We start from the raw sequence: 16,781 nt of genomic DNA on the forward strand, positions 1-16,781 counted from the left end.
TTCATGAATTAAATTAGTCAATCAAAAAAATGCTAATTCACCCAACAAGGCTTTGGCCGTGCAAACCGGGTTAACAGAATTGTTGGGATTCTGTCGAGGTCCCATCTGCGTGGAGTCTGACTGTGCAAGGTTATCTTCTTGCTGGATCCCAAGAGGCAGGATAATTCAGGCCTATACCAGTCATGGCTGACGTGGAAGACGTGCTGGGCAATTTCCAGGAGGTCTCCCATTGAGGCGATTTTAGAAGAGAGGCAGGATTGCGCTGGCCCATAAGCTAGCGCAAGGTTGGAACGGGGATTTTGTGCTGATTGCCGATGTTCAGCCTCATCTGATCTGAGGCTTCTTCTTTTATGGACTTTTTCCTCTCTCTAAAAAATCTATAAAAATAATTAAAGTTACACATGTTTTTCAAAAAAAGAGAGAGAGAGAGAAGGAAAAGCGAGACAGGGTGACGTAAAAATAGGACAGGAGACCTGTCCGGAACGAAAAGGCGATGCGGCAAAGCGAATATCCCGGAGGATAAACCCGGGAGCCCGAGCGGCACCCTGGAATATTCTCGCTCCGGCATCACATTCAACTCCGGCGTCCATCCGTCCGTCCATATAAACTCCTTTCCCCGCCCGTTGCAACTCGCCAGCCAGCCAGCCATCGAACCCCCCTCCTTCTCCTCTCCTCGCCGAATCCACCCCGGCGCTCGCTGTCCGAAATCCCCACCAATTCGGCACGCCGCACGTGTGCGTACGTATATAACACATCGGTCGACCGATCAATGGCCCTGCTCAAGGCCGCGCGCGTCGCCGACGTCCCCACCCTCGACGTCGTCGTGCCGGACCACCTCACCGCCGCCGCGCGGGTCCTCGGTACGCGCCGCTGTTCCTTTCGTCCCCGCGTCTCTACTTTTCGGTTGGTCATCAATCGGCCGGTAATAACGCGCGCGCGTGCGACCGCAGACGCGGAGTCGGTGGCGACGATGAAGAGGCAGCAGCGCGGCGCGGGCCGGCGGTTCGCGGTGATCGGGCACCGCGGCAAGGGGATGAACGCGCTGGCGTCGCCGGACCGGCGGCTGCAGGAGGTGAAGGAGAACTCGGTCCGGTCGTTCAACGAGGCGGCGCGCTTCGCCGTCGACTACGTCGAGTTCGACGTCCAGGTATGAAGAAGATCTCGATTCCGTCCCCTCCAATCGAATCCCTCCCACCTCCCCTGCGTGCTACGTTAATTAATTAATTTGTTAGGCCTCTGTTACGCACTTGCGCGGGTTCCGAGGAAAGGAACGGGTGTATGGGTTCGGTCTACGCGGGTCCCGGGCTTCCAGGAACTGGTGTAGCTCTCCTCGGTGTAGTGTGTCCGGTCTAGGGGATCTTTGTTGATGGCGACGTGGCCGTCCGGAGCGGCTCGAGCACGTTTTGCCGTGTCGCCGCTGGGGAAAGGGAAAGGGGAAGGTCGCCGCGTAACGAAGCGACCCCACGTGCGCCGCGGTGGCCTCCCATGTGGAGTAGTGGGGCGGCTCATCGAGCTCTCCAGATCTGACCAGCTCACCAGCACAAAATAATACTCCAGTACTCCTAAATAATTCACAAAAACTTGCACTAACACAGTTTAAAACCACAATAGCTTTTGATTTCCAGTTCACAATTTTGGTCACAAAATACAGCAGGGGTAAAGTGGACTTCTCATGTGGTATTTAACGGTGTTAGTTGTCAAAACTAGCAGAAGTGTCACAAAAGGAACAAAATGAAGTTTGAGTGTTAAAAAGGGAAGAATTTTTTTTAGGGCCAAAAAGGGAACCAAATTTTAAGAGAGCGCCAAATAAGGAATTCTCTCCATGTGGAGTAGTGGGGCGGCTCATCGAGCTCTCCAGATCTGACCAGCTCACCAGCACAAAATAATACTCCAGTACTCCTAAATAATTCACAAAAACTTGTACTAACACAGTTTAAAACCACAATAGTTTTGCTAAAGCATCTAACATGTCCCCTAAGAGCAACTCGGATAGCTCCAGTATCCCTGCGAACACTTCCATTTACGGGAAGTTAGAGTAAAAAAAGCCTGCGCAATATTTTTTACGGGATTCTGTAAAAACACCTCCTCCATCCTCCTAGTTTATTGGTAGATGATCTTTTCATATAACTAGGCTGCCCGTAATGGTATTATCATAGGTAGTATCATGCATGCCAACTAAGCAATTTTGATGAGATGACATAGAATTAAATGAAGAAAGAGATGTTTGAGTATCATATCATGATACCGTATCATATTAAATGATGTGCTACTTTGTGTCATGCATGGCAATAAATGTAGTACTCTATGATACCAACATATGATACTTTGCATTACGTATGTAGTATCATACACTAGTATCATATGCATGATACTAGTATATGATACTCTCCATTACAACCAGCCTTATGTCCGTGGATAACCGCCTGAAATTTCACGGACGCCGGCCACCATGGACACACGTTGTCACTGACTTGCGGCCCCAACGCCTTTTTGAATGAAAAATGCAAATTTATACTTCCTCCGTTCCAAAATAAGTGTCTTGAGCTTAGTATAAATTTGTACTAGAGCTAGTACAAAGTTGAGACACTTATTTTGAGATGGGGAAGTATTTTATGGGCAGAAGTTTTACGGGAACTGAAAAAAGTAGGTGTTAGAAAACTTTTCCTAAATTATACAGTCATCCTATAAGAAGATTTTTATGGGAGCTCTTGGAGTTGCTCTAATATTGCAAATTCTGTATCAATAATTTTTTGCGAAGATTTGTGTGGATATTCTTTTTTTTTCTTTTTATGTTTGACCGAGTCTAATGTGTAACTAGGGCAAATATAGATGTGTCTTAGCCTCTTAGGCAGACCCAAACCAATAGACGTAATTTGACAGATTAAAGATTTGGTCCTAGATTGGCTTGTTCGAAATGTCGTTATATTCTTGATGTATCCGATGTTGGTACGATATTACAGTGGACTGTGACGAGGCTGCATCAACGATGTCGTCTATTCAGGGTCGTTGCGATCGTACAACTTTTGTCGTACCTGAAGCAGCACTCATGCAAGATAGTACACTAGCTAGTTGTTCGTTTGTCCTGTTGCACTAGTGCGATCTAGTACATCTGATGACGCCAAACCCCACCTCCACCTTGTACTTATATCAAGATCAAATATCTTGCCTGTCCCATATATCTATCGTTTAGTCCATCGTTTTTTTTTCTTCTTACAGTGCTATTGCGCAAAAACGCCAACTAAATGTTTCCATTCCTAATTTGCTTCAAAGCTAAATTTGTTCAAAGTGTTCAAAGAAGATACTGATTTTTTTCACTTCTGGCCCTTCTCTCTTTGTCTCCTAAATAAGTCAGTGTGCAAAGATGTTGAGAAGAGAACCATGAATATCAATTTTGTAGGTCACCAAGGACGTCTGCCCAATCATCTTCCATGACAACTTCATCATTACTGAGGAGCATGTAAGTTCATATGTGCACTCTTGCTTTGTATGCGTATCACTTTCCATCATTTCCTCTTCCCCGGTGAGTGATTGTAGGGGCTGTTTGGATGGGCCCACCAATTATTTGGCTAACGATTTTGCCATATGGGCTCGCCCAGATGTTGGCAATGAAACTGAATAGCTGGCCAAAAGGTTGGCGTACACCCGAAATTTCGGCAGCCATGCTGCTATCCGAACAGCCATGTAGAAACCGCCACAAAAAGCACATGCCAAACAGGCTACTACCTGACATGCTGCCAACTTTGATGTTTTCCTGTTTCCATATCACTTGTAAGCAACCAACCTAACTCACCTGAACTATCTGTTTTCAGGGCAAAATTTCAGAGAAGCGTGTCACTGATCTTCAGTTGGAAGATTTCCTCCAGTATGGCCCACAAAACAAGCAAGGCAAGGTATGGAGAAAGTGCAAAACACCAGTGTGCTCATTTGGTCATTAGTAGTGGTTACATAAAGTTTGACATAATGCATCTGATTATTCATTGCTTATTGCTAAATTCAGAATGGGAAGCCTTTGCTGCGGAAAATGAAGGACGGCCGGGTGTTGAATTGGAGCGTTCAGTCAGATGATCCTCTTTGCACCCTTCAAGAAGCATTCGAGAAGGTCAATCCAAGATTGGGCTTCAATGTCGAGCTGAAATTCGATGACAATCTTGTGTACCAAGATGAGGAGCTCACTCACATCCTCCAGGCCATCCTCAAGGCATGTACTATTACTGCAGTACATGAGTCACTTTCGGTTGGTTACAGCTTGATACCTGTTGTTCTAACACATCAGATTTTCAACTTGTGAACAGGTGGTCTTCGAGTGTGCCAAGGATAGGCCTATCATTTTCTCTAGCTTCCAGCCCGATGCTGCGCAGCTCATGCGAAAACTACAGAGCACATACCCTGTAAGTGCAATATTATTACCGGACAGAGCAAGCACATGGAACTTGTATCCATTACACACCATGAGCGTCACTGATCGCCATCGTTATGATGTTTGTCAGGTGTACTTCTTGACGAACGGAGGGACAGAAGTCTACGCCGACGTGAGGAGGAACTCGTTGGAGGAGGCGGTCAAGCTGTGCCTCGCCACTGGCATGCAAGGGATCGTGTCCGAGGCCCGCGCGGTCTTCAGGTTCCCGACTGCCATACCAAAGATCAAGGAGGCTGACCTCTCCCTACTAACTTACGGGACACTCAAGTAGGTTCTCTAGTTCTTCATCAACGTCTCTGGAATGACGGCCTAGTTGAGCTGGGGTTTATCTGAATTTGAATGCTAAAAATGTTTCTGACGCCGTTGTGGAAATGTGCAGTAACGTGCCGGAGGCGGTGTACATGCAGCACCTGATGGGGGTGAACGGGGTCATCGTCGACCTCGTGCCGGAGATCACGGGGGCCGTCTCGGACCTCATCGCTGTCCCGGAGATCGACACGGAGATCAATGATCTGAGCAGCCAAGCTGTGAAAGATGCCGCGTCGACGCCAAATTTCACGCAGCGGGAGATTTCATTCCTACTGAGGCTGATGCCGGAGCTTGTGCAATAACACAGACTGCACCCCGTTGATGGCTTTGGATGTAACTGACTGATTGGCATACAGGAAGAGGAGCCCCTTGTGGAGGGAAGTACAAGTATACGTACTGGGTTGGTGTGATCTCCTTCGGTGAGCCCTGGTCCTAGGAGAATTTGGGATTGTTTTATACATGTTGTAGCGAGGGGGCATTGATTCATACATGTAGTAGCGAGGGTGGTGATTTTTCTGGATATACAGTGAATGTCATCGTCACAATGGCGGTGTTATTACTACGCTAGTACTCCCTCATATTGGATGTAGGTCATCTCCAACACCCTTCCCATTAAATCCCCCTTTCCGGTCCCATTTTCTTTCATTCCGTCCTTTATCATCCGCACCCTCCTCTGACACCGTTGCTGTACCTCTTTGGTCGGCATACTGGCATCGTCGGACCTCCGCAACCAGTACACTCTGTCCCCATGTGTGGACGCCACACGCAATAGGTGTTCAGTCAAATGTCATTGAGCTTATTTTCGAACACCACACGCAATAGGTGTTCAGTCAAATGCCATTGAGCTTATTTTCGAACACCACGTCTTTTTTAGTATGAGAATGATGGCAGGGTACTCGACCATGCATGATGAGTTGTGCGATGCGTGGTAGGTTGTATCCATGAATTTCGTAGGTAGGAGTGGATGGGGGACCTTCTAGCAGCAAGTGCATGAATTTCATGCACAAAAAGCGCGTTGCGCCCTACCACATGCATATCATCCATGATCGCAATGTAAGGTCGTTATCTTATAGATGGTACGCCATCCAGATCTCCGTCACCAAGTTTTCTGGCGCGGTTGATATGGTGGAGGCAAGGTGACCATTACGCACGGCAAAGGAGGAGATCGTAAGTTTTGCTTCTTGCTCAAGTTGTTGATTGATTCATTCATTCGATGTTGTTATTCATTGTGTAGCCTGAACGCGTTGTCGTGATGCACCACAGGATAGAGGGACATTTATTTATGCGCATGCATTGTTGGATGAAGCTGAAGGTCCAGTATGTATGGGATGATAGGATCTGTGCATGAAAAACTTATTGAACATCCGGTTAATCTCGTTGAATTTGAACTATTATTGTGCTAGACTTATTTACATGCTATCTATGGATGATTTGTGCTATGCTCTATTTGAACTTTGATGAAATCTGTCATTTTTGCGTGAATTTTGTCCGGTTAGTTGCAAATTTGGGCGATGCTACGCGTTGGCCGACAGATCTTTTTAAAGGATCTGTCGCCATCACGGTCGTTTGATCTGACGCCATCCAATGGCCCGGCCCTTTCCGCACAACTGCAACAAATACAGTACTGCAGGACCCTTTGCAACAGATCTCATGTTGCAGAAACATTTGCAATAGAGGTTCTGTAGCAGATTTTTTTGTCTTACTTTTCACAACATGGGTATTGTTGCGGAACGGCTTCTGCAACACAAATGATGTTGTGGATTTTTTTGTCTTAACTTTTTTGCAACATTGATGTTGTTGTAGAAGGACTTCTGCAACACAAATGATGTTGCGAAAAAACTGGTAAGGCAGCATAGGCACGCGTTCAGTGGTGGAGATCCTGGTTGGCCAACATGGAAAGGAGGAGAGGAGGCCGAGGGAGGGAGGGAGGAAGGAGCCACGGGGCGTTGGAGGTCCCAGCAACGGCGAGCGGCTGGGCTGGACGCATTATGTGTTGGGGATCATAGTAACAATTCAAAAAAAATCCTACGTGTCACCAAGATCAATCTAGGAGATGCTAGCAACGAGAGAGAGGGTGTGCATCTTCATACCCTTGAAGATCGCTAAGCGGAAGCGTTACAAGAATGTGGTTAATGGAGTCGTACTCGCGGCGATTCAAATCGCGGAAGATCCGATCCAAGCGCCGAAGGGACGACGCCTCCGCGTTCAACACACGTACAACCCGGTGACGTCTCCTCCTTCTTGATCCAGCAAGGGGGAAGGAGAAATTGAGGGAGAACTCCGACATCACAAAGGCGTGGTGGTGGTGGAGCTCGTGGTTCTCCGGCAGGGCTTCGCCAAGCACTAAGAGGAGGAGGAGGTGTAGGAGGTGGAAGGGCTGCGCTAGGGGAAGGGGTGCGGCTGCCCTCCCACCCCCTCTATTTATAGGGCGAAGGGGAGAGGGGCCCGTCCCCCCTAGATGCATCTAGAGGGGGGCGGCGGCCAAGGGGGGAGCTTGCCCCCCCAAGTTGGTGGGAGGCGCCCCCACCCCCTAGGATTTCCGACCTAGGAGCCTTGGGCCCTTGGGAGGCGCCCACTAGGGGGCTGGTTCCCACCCATATTCAGCCCACTTTGCCCCCCGGGGTAGGTGGCCCCACCCAGTGGACCCCCGGACACCTTTCGGTGGTCCCGGTACAATACGGATAATCCCCGGAACCTTTCCGGCGACTGAAACTGGACTTCCCATATATAAATCTTCACCTCCGGACCATTCCGGAACTCCTCATGATGTCCAAGATCTCATCCGGGACTCTGAACAACTTTCGGTAACCACATATAATTTCCCATTACAACTCTAGCGTCACCGAACCTTAAGTGTGTAGACCCTACGGGTTCGGGAACCATGCAGACATGACCGAGACAGCTCTCCGTCCAATAACCAATAGAGGGATCTGGATACCCATATTGGCTCCCACATGTTCCATGATGATCTCATCAGATGAACCACGATGTCGGGGATTCGATCAATCCCGTATACAATTCCCTTTGTCCATTGATATGTTACTTGCCCGAGATTCGATCGTCGGTATCCCCGTACCTCATTCAATCTCGTTACCGGCAAGTCTCTTTACTCTTCTATAACGCATGATGCCATGGCTAACTCCTTAGTCACATTGAGCTCATTATGATGATGCATTACCGAGTGGGCCAAGAGATACCTCTGCATCATACGGAGTGGCAAATCCCAGTCTCGATTCGTGCCAACCCAACAGACAATTTCGGAGATACATGTGGTGCACCTTTATGGTCACACAGTTACATTGTGACGTTTGATACACCCAAAGCATTCCTACGGTATCCGGTAGTTGCACAATCTCATGGTCTAAGGAAAGATACTTGACATTAGAAAAGCACTAGCAAACGAACTACACGATCTTGTGCTATGCTTAAGATTGGGTCTTGTCCATCACATCATTCTCCTAATGATGTGATCTCGTTATCAATGACATCCAATGTCCATGGTCAGGAAACCATAACCATCTATTGATCAACGAGCTAGTCAACTAGAGGCTCACTAGGGACATGTTGTGAAGGTTGCCCGTCTATTGCGCGAAGAGGAGATCAAATACTACCAGAGGTCCAAAGCTGACTTCATCCTAATGGGAGATAGTAATACAAAATACTTCCAATTGGTCGCCAATGGTCGACATAGGAAGAAATGTATTCATAGTCTCCAACAGGATGAGGGGCGGATCGAAGGTCAGGAGGAGCTCAAAAGGTATATCACCAGCTACTACAAATCTCTTTTTGGGGCGCCAGATGAAGGGAATGTCACCCTTGACGAGGCCCGAGTAGATGATATTTCACAAGTCACGGTGGAAGAGAACAATATCCTCACGACACCTTTCTCGAAAGAGGAGGTGAGAGCGGCAGTGTTCCAAATGGAACACAACAAAGCTCCAGGCCCTGATGGTTTTCCCGCAGAATTTTATCAGAATTTCTGGGATGTCATTAAGGCTGACCTTCTGGAGTTGTTTAAGTGTCTTCATGCCGATCAACTTGACCTATTTAGGCTAAATTTTGGTGAGATTGTTTTGTTGCCGAAAATTAAGGAGGCCGAACGGATCCAACAGTTCAGACCCATATGCCTCCTTAATGTCAGCTTCAAGATTTTCACCAAAGTAGCTACGAATAGGTTAAACTCAATAGCCGACCATGTTGCTCGGCCATCTCAAATGGCCTTCATGCAAGGAAGGAATATACTAGATGGTGTAGTTATCCTTCATGAGACCGTCCACGAGATGCACCGGAAAAACATGAGTGGAGTGGTATTCAAAATTGACTTTGAAAAAGCCTATGACAAGGTCAAGTGGTCTTTTCTCCAACAGGCCCTAAGGATGAAAGGTTTCTCCGATAAATGGTGCAAGTGGATCCAAAATTTTGTAACTGGAGGTAGTGTGGCCATCAAAGTCAATGATGATGTAGGTCATTACTTTCAGACAAAAAAAGGACTACGACAGGGTGACCCCATGTCCCCAATGTTATTTAACATTGTTGCTGACACGTTGGCTATTCTGATTGAGCGTGCTAAGCAGGATGGACAGATTGCGGGAGTAGTGCCACACCTTGTGGATGGTGGCCTCTCTATTTTGCAATATGCCGATGACACGATTCTTTTTATGGAACATGACCTAGACAAAGCTCGAAATCTGAAGCTATTGCTTTCAGCGTTTGAGAAAATGTCGGGCCTCAAAATTAACTTTCATAAAAGTGAATTGTTCTGCTTTGGAGAAGTCGTTGAGGCGGCAGCCGATTATGTTGACCTGTTTGGTTGCGCACTTGGCCAATTCCCGATTAAATATCTGGGAATACCGGTACATTATCGGCGTCTCACCATTGCAGAGTGGAAGCATGTGGAGGAGCATCTAGAGAAACGGTTGAGCAGTTGGAAAGGAAAACTACTCTCAGTTGGTGGTCGGCTGGTTTTGATCAACTCCGTCCTCACAAATATGGTTCTCTATATGCTTTCTTTCTTCCAACTCCCAAAAGGGGTCCTGCAAAGACTGGACTACTTTAGATCCAGATTCTTTTGGCAAGGAGATGGTGAAAAGAAAAAATACAGGCTGGCCAAATGGAGCGTGGTTTGTAGGCCTAAAGACCAAGGTGGCCTTGGAATTCATGACCTGCAGGTCAAGAATGAGGCCCTTCTCAGTAAATGGTTATTTAAACTTCTTACTGAGGATGGTGTTTGGCAAACCATGTTGCGCAACAAGTATCTAGGCCAAAAGGCGGTATCCCAGGCATATTGGAAACCTGGCGACTCGCACTTTTGGGTTGGCCTAATGGCGGCAAAGAAACATCTCTTTTGCTTTGGGTCTTTCGTGATAAAGGACGGGTCGGAGATTCGTTTCTGGGAAGACATCTGGCTAGGCAATGCCAGTCTCAGAGAACAATATCCAGCCTTATATAACATCGCTCGCGATAAGAATAATACTATTGCGCACGTGCTCGGTTCTTCCCCGCCGAATATTTCGTTCAGGCGGGATTTGATTGGCCCCCGGCTTGTGTCATGGCATAATCTTTTATCCCGGCTGGATTTGATTAACCTGACACAAGGTCGGGATGTGTTTCGCTGGAACCTTACTACATCAGGGTCTTTCACATTGGACTCTATGTACCGTGCACTCACGCATTCTGAGGTACCAACGAGTAATAATAAGAAAATTTGGAAGTCTAAAATTCCACTAAAAGTGAAAATCTTCATGTGGTATCTCCGTAGGGGAGTTGTGTTAACCAAAGACAAACTCGCACGGCGCAACTGGCGAGGGAGTAAGAAGTGTTCCTTTTGTACTCATGACGAGACAATCAAACACCTCTTTTTCCAATGCAAGTTTGCACGTTCTACGTGGTCAGTCATCCAAATAGCGTCAAATTTGTATCCGCCCACAAGTGTTGCCAATATTTTTGGTCATTGGTTGGACGGTATTACAAATAGGTTCAAAACGCTAATAAGGGTGGGAGCGTATGCCTTAATTTGGTCGCTTTGGCTATGTAGAAATGATTTGGTTTTTAATGACAAAAATGCTTCTCCTCTACAGGTTATTTTCCGGTGTACGCACTTGCTACGTACGTGGTCTATACTACAACGGCCGGAGTACCAACCGCTGTTCATGGCGGTGTGTACGCGATTGGAGCAGGTGGCTACGGAGGTTTTTTCCCAACATGGGTGGCAGCATAGCCTATGGATCGAGCCACCACCTTCTTCGACATAGGCATAGTGTCGGTCTAAAAGACTCTACTATTGCCGGTGTGTCAATTTTTATTTCATGAATTTTGTGAGACTTTTGGATTTGGCTGTGTGCATCTTAGTTATGCAGAGGCCGGGTGTTACTCATAATGCTTTGTATCCGCTTGATGCTACATTTTGAGATAATAAAGTCGCCCTTTATCAAAAAATGTATTCACACATGTATTACGGTTTCCGGTTAATACAATTATAGCATGAACAATATACAATTATCATGAACAAGGAAATATAATAATAACCATTTTATTATTGCCTCTAGGGCATATTTCCAACAGTCTCCCACTTGCACTAGAGTCAATAATCTAGTTACATTGTGATGAATCGAACACCCATAGAGTTTTGGTGCTAATCATGTTTTTCTCGTGGAAGAGGTTTAGTCAACGGATCTACGACATTTAGATCCGTATGCACTTTACAAATATCTATGTCTCCATCTTGAATATATTCATGAATGGAGTTGAAGCGACGTTTGATGTGCCTGGTCTTCTTGTGAAATCTGGGCTCTTTGGCAAGGGCAATAGCTCCAGTGTTTTCATGGAAGAGAGTCACCGGGCCCGATGCATTGGGAATCACTCCTAGGTCGATGATAAACTCCTTCATCCAGACTGCTTCCTGTGCTGCTTCCGAAGCAGCTATGTACTTCGCTTCACATGTAGACACCACCACAACACTTTGCTTCCAACTGCACTAGTTGACTTCCCCACCATTCAAAATATACACGTATCTGGTTTGTGACTTGGAGTCATCCAGATCTGTGTCAAAGCTAGCATCAATGTAACCCTTTATGACGAGCTCTTCAGCACCTCCATAAACGAGAAACATATCCTTAGTCCTTTTCAGGTACTTCAGGATATTTTTGACCATTGTCCAGTGTTCCATCCGGGATCACTTTGGTACCTCCCTACCGAACTTATGGCAAGGTTCACATCAGGTCTGGTACACAGCATGGCATACATAATAGAGCCTATGGCTGAGGCATAGGGGATGACACTCATCTTTTCTCTATCTTCTGCTGAGGTCGGGCATTGAGCTGCGCTCAATCTCACACCTTGCAATACAGGCAAGAACCCCTTCTTGGATTGATCCATATTGAACTTCTTCAATATCTTGTCAAGGTATGTGCTTTGTGAAAGACCAATGAGGCGTCTCGATCTATCTCTATAGATCTTGATGCCTAATATGTAAGCATCTTCTCCAAGGTACTTCATAGAAAAACACTTATTCAAGTAGGCCTTTATGCTTTCCAAAAGTTCTATATCATTTCCCATCAATAGTATGTCATCCACATATAGTATGAGAAAAGCTATAGAGATCCCACTCACTTTCTTGTAAATACAAGATTCTCCATAAATCTGTATAAACCCAAACGCTTTGATCATTTCATGAAAGCGAATGTTCCAACTCTGAGATGCTTGCACCAGCCCATAGATGGAGCGCTGGAGCTTGCATACTTGTCAGCATTCTTAGGATCGACAAAACCTTCCAGCTGCATCATATACAATTCTTCCTTAAGGAAACTGTTAAGGAATGCCGTTTTGACGTCCATTTTCCAGATCTCATAATCATAGAATGCAGCAATTGCTAACATGATTCGGATGGACTTCAGCTTCGCTACGGGTGAGAAGGTCTCATTGTAGTCAACTCCTTGAATTTGTCGATAACCCTTAGCGACAAGCCGAGCCTTATAGACGGTCACATTACCATCCGTGTCAGTCTTCTTCTTAAAGATCCACTTATTTTCTATGGCTCGCCGATCATCGGGCAAGTCCACCAAAGTCCATACTTTGTTCTCATACATGGATCCTATCTCGGATTTCATGGCTTCAAGCCATTTGTTGGAATCCAGACCCGCCATCGCTTCTTCATAGTTCAAAGGTTCACCGTTGTCTAACAACATGATTTCCAGGAGAGGGTTGCCATACCATTCTGGCGTGGAACGTGTCCTTGTGGACTAATGAAGTTCAGTAGCAACTTGATCCGAAGTTTCATGATCATCATCATTAACTTCCTCTCTAGTCAGTGCAGGCACCACAGAAACATCTTCCTGAGCTGCGCTACTTTTCGGTTCAAGAGGGGTTACCTCATCAAGTTCTACTTTCCTCCCACTTACTTCTTTCGAGAGAAACTCTGTCTCCGGAAAGGATCCATTCTTGGCAACAAAGATCTTGCCCTCTGACCTGAGGTAGAAGGTATACCCAATAGTTTCCTTAGGGTATCCTATGAAGATGCATTCGAGCTTTTCAGGTTGAAGTTTCTTGACATAAGCATCACATCCCCAAACTTTCAGAAACGATAGCTTAGGTTTCTTCCTAAACCATAATTCATACGGTGTCGTCTCAACGGATTCAGATGGTGCCCTATTTAAAGCAAATGCGGCAGTCTCTAAAGCATAACCCGAAAATGATAGTGGTAGATCGATAAGAGACATCATAGATCGCACCATATCCAATAGAGTGCGTTTATGATGTCCGGACACCATTTCACCGAGGTGTTCCAGGCGGCGTGAGTTGTGAAACAATGCCATATTTCCTTAAGTGCGTGCCAAACTCATGACTCAAATATTCTCCTCCACAATCTGATCGTAAGAACTTTATTTTCCTGTCACGTTGATTCTCTACCTCGTTCTGAAATTCCTTGAAATTTTCAAAGCTCTCAGACTTGTGTTTCATTAAGTAGACATACCCATATCTACTTAAGTCATCAGTGAGGGTGAGAACATAACGACAACCACCGCGAGCCTCAATGCTCATTGGACCACATACATCAGTATGTATTATTTCCAACAAGTTGGTTGCTCGCTCCATTGTTTCGGAGAACAGAGTCTTGGTCATTTTGCCCATGATGCATGGTTCGCATGTGTCAAATGATTCATAATCAAGAGACTCCAAAAGTCCATCTGCATGGAGTTTCTTCATGCATTTGACACCAATGTGACCAAGGCGGCAGTGCCACAAGAATGTGGGACTATCATTATCAACCTTACATCTTTTGGTATTCACACTATGAATATGTGTAACATCACGTTTGAGATTTAATAAAAATAAAGTATTGACTAGCAGGGCATGACCATAAAACATATCTCCCATATAAATAGAACAACCATTATTCTCGGATTTAAATGAATACCCATCTCGCATCAAACGAGATCCAGATACAATGTTCATGCTCAAAGCTGGTACTAAATAACAATTATTGAGGTTTTAAACTAATCCCGAAGGTATATGTAGAGGTAGCGTGCCAACGGCGATCACATCGACCTTGGAACCATTCCCGACGTGCATCGTCACATCGTCCTTCGCCAGTCTCCGCTTATTCCGCACACTACTAGGGAAAAGTCTATACACAAAATCTTACCAGCAGCGCGCTTTAAAAAAGGCACTGCTGCTACTTAGCAGTAGCACGCTCCAACATGACGCGTTGCTGAAACAAATTTAGCAGTAGTGCTGCCCCAATAAGCCGCGCTACTGCTATAATTGCCACGACCCCGCCGCCAAGCTAGTTATAGCAGCAGTGCGTTAATACAAAGAGCGCTACTGATACAGATCCTAGTAGAAGCGCCTTCTCTCAATACCCGCTACTGCTAAGTTTAAAGTACAATCCAAGGAAACAAGCACAAGGTAAGGTTCTTCCCACTCCTAAGGAGGTGAGGTCTTGATGATAATCTTCTCCAAGAGGACGTCTTGAAATCCACTAGGGATCCTCCCTAAGAGGTCTTGATCTCCAAGAGGAGTCGTAGAAGGAGCAAAGCTCTATCAATGTCTCACATATACTTTCCTAACCCTAAACATGACCCTAGGTATGAAATATATAGGTAGGTCTGTAGGTGGGAGAGGAGAATGAAGTGGAGGCCCAAACATCAATTCTCGGCCATCCATCCTGAAGGGCCCATGCGCACGGGGTAAGTTGGGCCCGTGCGCACGGGGTATGGAGGCCGTGCGCACGGGATGGTGCATCTTGGTTACAGTAGCTCCCAGGGCGGCTCGTGCGCACGGGGTCCTAGGGGCCCGTGGGCACGGGGTCGCCTGGGAGGTGCAGTCTTGCTTCTCTTGGTCTCCTTCTTCCTTGAGGCCTTGGGGTGCTTCTCCTCCTCCTTTGGGGTGTCCCTTAGCTGCTTGGTGGTGTTGGTCTTCGTACCTAATGACACATAGCATATTTTGGTGAGGTAGCACCCAAGTTCCATTCATTTCCATATTGATCTCAAGTAGAAGTGAGTTCACCTCAGTTTTAATGGCGCGTGCTCTAGCTCTTGTCATAGGTCCACGTGGTGCTTGATGCGTTGGCGTAGAGTCTGTGGAGATGATGGAAGGATGCTCCGCATTAGGATGGGTGGCGGCGAGCGGCACCGACCAGATCCAATCATGGGAGGAGACGTGCAGCCGTGGATTTGGGCGGTCGGGGAAGGATTTGGGCGGTTGGGGTGCACAGAGTGTTGGTGCAGTTTCCTCGGCGGCCGAGCGAACGAGTACTTTTACTCCTCAGCGGCCACGAAGAGTTAATTTTTTACTCCCTTATACGGTTTAGGAGTTTGGCTAGGTCCTGGTTAGAGAAATAAACCGGTTTTAGGAGATCGTCGAGAGATTCCCTAATGGACCCAAGTTTTACCAACATACCCTTCTGGACACTACACCGGAGGCGCGTAAATACAATTCACTATTTCTGTTGTCTTTTGATCTCGCGGCATACGACTTCTTTGTAGAATGTATTGCTCTTCGTGCATAGGCACGTATATATGATGTACAAAGGTGGGCCACGGACCTCAACTATACAAGGAACTAGGAGGCGGGCCCAATACACAATATTCACATAACACATATACTCAACACCCCCCGCAGTGGAAGCGGCACCGCGGCTGACGCAAAGGTTGGACCAGAACTCCTCAAATGACGCCGTAGGCAAGCCCTTGGTCATAATATCGGCAAATTGTTGGGAAGTAGGGACGTGTAAAACACGAATATGACCAAGGGCCACTTGTTCCCGAACAAAATGAATATCCAACTCAATATGCTTGGTCCGTCGATGATGCACCGGGTTAGTGGAGAGGTAGACCGCTGAGGCGTTGTCGTAGTAGACCATCGTGGCACGGTTAACAGGGCAAGAGAGCTCTAGAAGCAGCTGGCGAAGCCATGAACACTCGGCGACGGTGTTGGCCACCGCACGATACTCAACCTCACCACTGGAGCGAGAGATGGTAGGTTGTTGCTTGTGTTGGGGAACGTAGTAATTTCAAAAAAATTCATATGCACACGCAAGATCATGGTGATGGCATAGCAACAAGAGGGGAGAGTGTTGTCCACGTACCCTCGTAGACCGTAAGCGGAAGCATTAGCACAACGCGGTTGATGTAGTCGTACGTCTTCACGATCCGACCGATCCAAGCACCGAACCTACGGCACCTCCGAGTTCAGCACACGTTCAGCTCGATGACGATCCCCGGGCTCCGATCCAGCAAAGCTTCGGGGATGAGTTATGTCAGCACGACGGCATGGTGACGATGATGATGTTCTACCGGCGCAGGGCTTCGCCTAAACTCCGCGATGATATGACTGAGGTGGAATATGGTGGAGGGGGGCACCGCACACGGCTAAGGAACGATCCGTAGATCAACTTATGTGTTCTAGGGTGCCCCCTGCCCCTGTATATAAAGGAGCAAGGGGGGAGGCCGGCCGGCCCTTGTGGGCGCGCCAAGGAGGAGGAGTCCTCCTCCTAGTAGGAGTAGGACTCCCCCTTTCCTACTCCTACTAGGAGGGGGAAGGAAGGGGGAGAGGGGAA

The 16,781-nt window shown here is 46.9% G+C and overlaps 1 protein-coding gene across 1 annotated transcript; it reads left to right on the forward strand.

The window, feature by feature from the left end:
- Nucleotides 1-615: 615 nt before the first annotated feature.
- On the forward strand, nucleotides 616-5,304 carry LOC119277368 (glycerophosphodiester phosphodiesterase GDPD1, chloroplastic-like). The gene is made up of 8 exons (XM_037558652.1): nucleotides 616-860; nucleotides 951-1,147; nucleotides 3,398-3,457; nucleotides 3,810-3,890; nucleotides 3,998-4,198; nucleotides 4,293-4,388; nucleotides 4,488-4,684; nucleotides 4,797-5,304. Exons 1-8 carry the CDS (start codon nucleotides 770-772, stop codon nucleotides 5,026-5,028), a joined length of 1,155 nt encoding a protein of 384 aa, XP_037414549.1. The 5' UTR covers nucleotides 616-769; the 3' UTR covers nucleotides 5,029-5,304.
- The last annotated feature ends 11,477 nt before the right edge of the window (nucleotides 5,305-16,781 follow it).

Source organism: Triticum dicoccoides, chromosome 3B (genome assembly GCF_002162155.2).
Source record: "Triticum dicoccoides isolate Atlit2015 ecotype Zavitan chromosome 3B, WEW_v2.0, whole genome shotgun sequence".
Classification (NCBI taxonomy): domain Eukaryota; kingdom Viridiplantae; phylum Streptophyta; class Magnoliopsida; order Poales; family Poaceae; genus Triticum; species Triticum dicoccoides.

What these genes read in the sequence shown, in the direction of transcription:
- LOC119277368 (XM_037558652.1), top strand. Translation starts at nt 770, where the DNA reads ATGGCCCTGCTCAAGGCCGCGCGCGTCGCCGACGTCCCCACCCTCGAC. An exon ending in TCCTCCAGGCCATCCTCAAG is followed by an intron (nt 4,199 to 4,292) that starts GCATGTACTATT and finishes ACTTGTGAACAG; the next exon opens with GTGGTCTTCGAGTGTGCCAA. An exon ending in AACTACAGAGCACATACCCT is followed by an intron (nt 4,389 to 4,487) that starts GTAAGTGCAATA and finishes GATGTTTGTCAG; the next exon opens with GTGTACTTCTTGACGAACGG.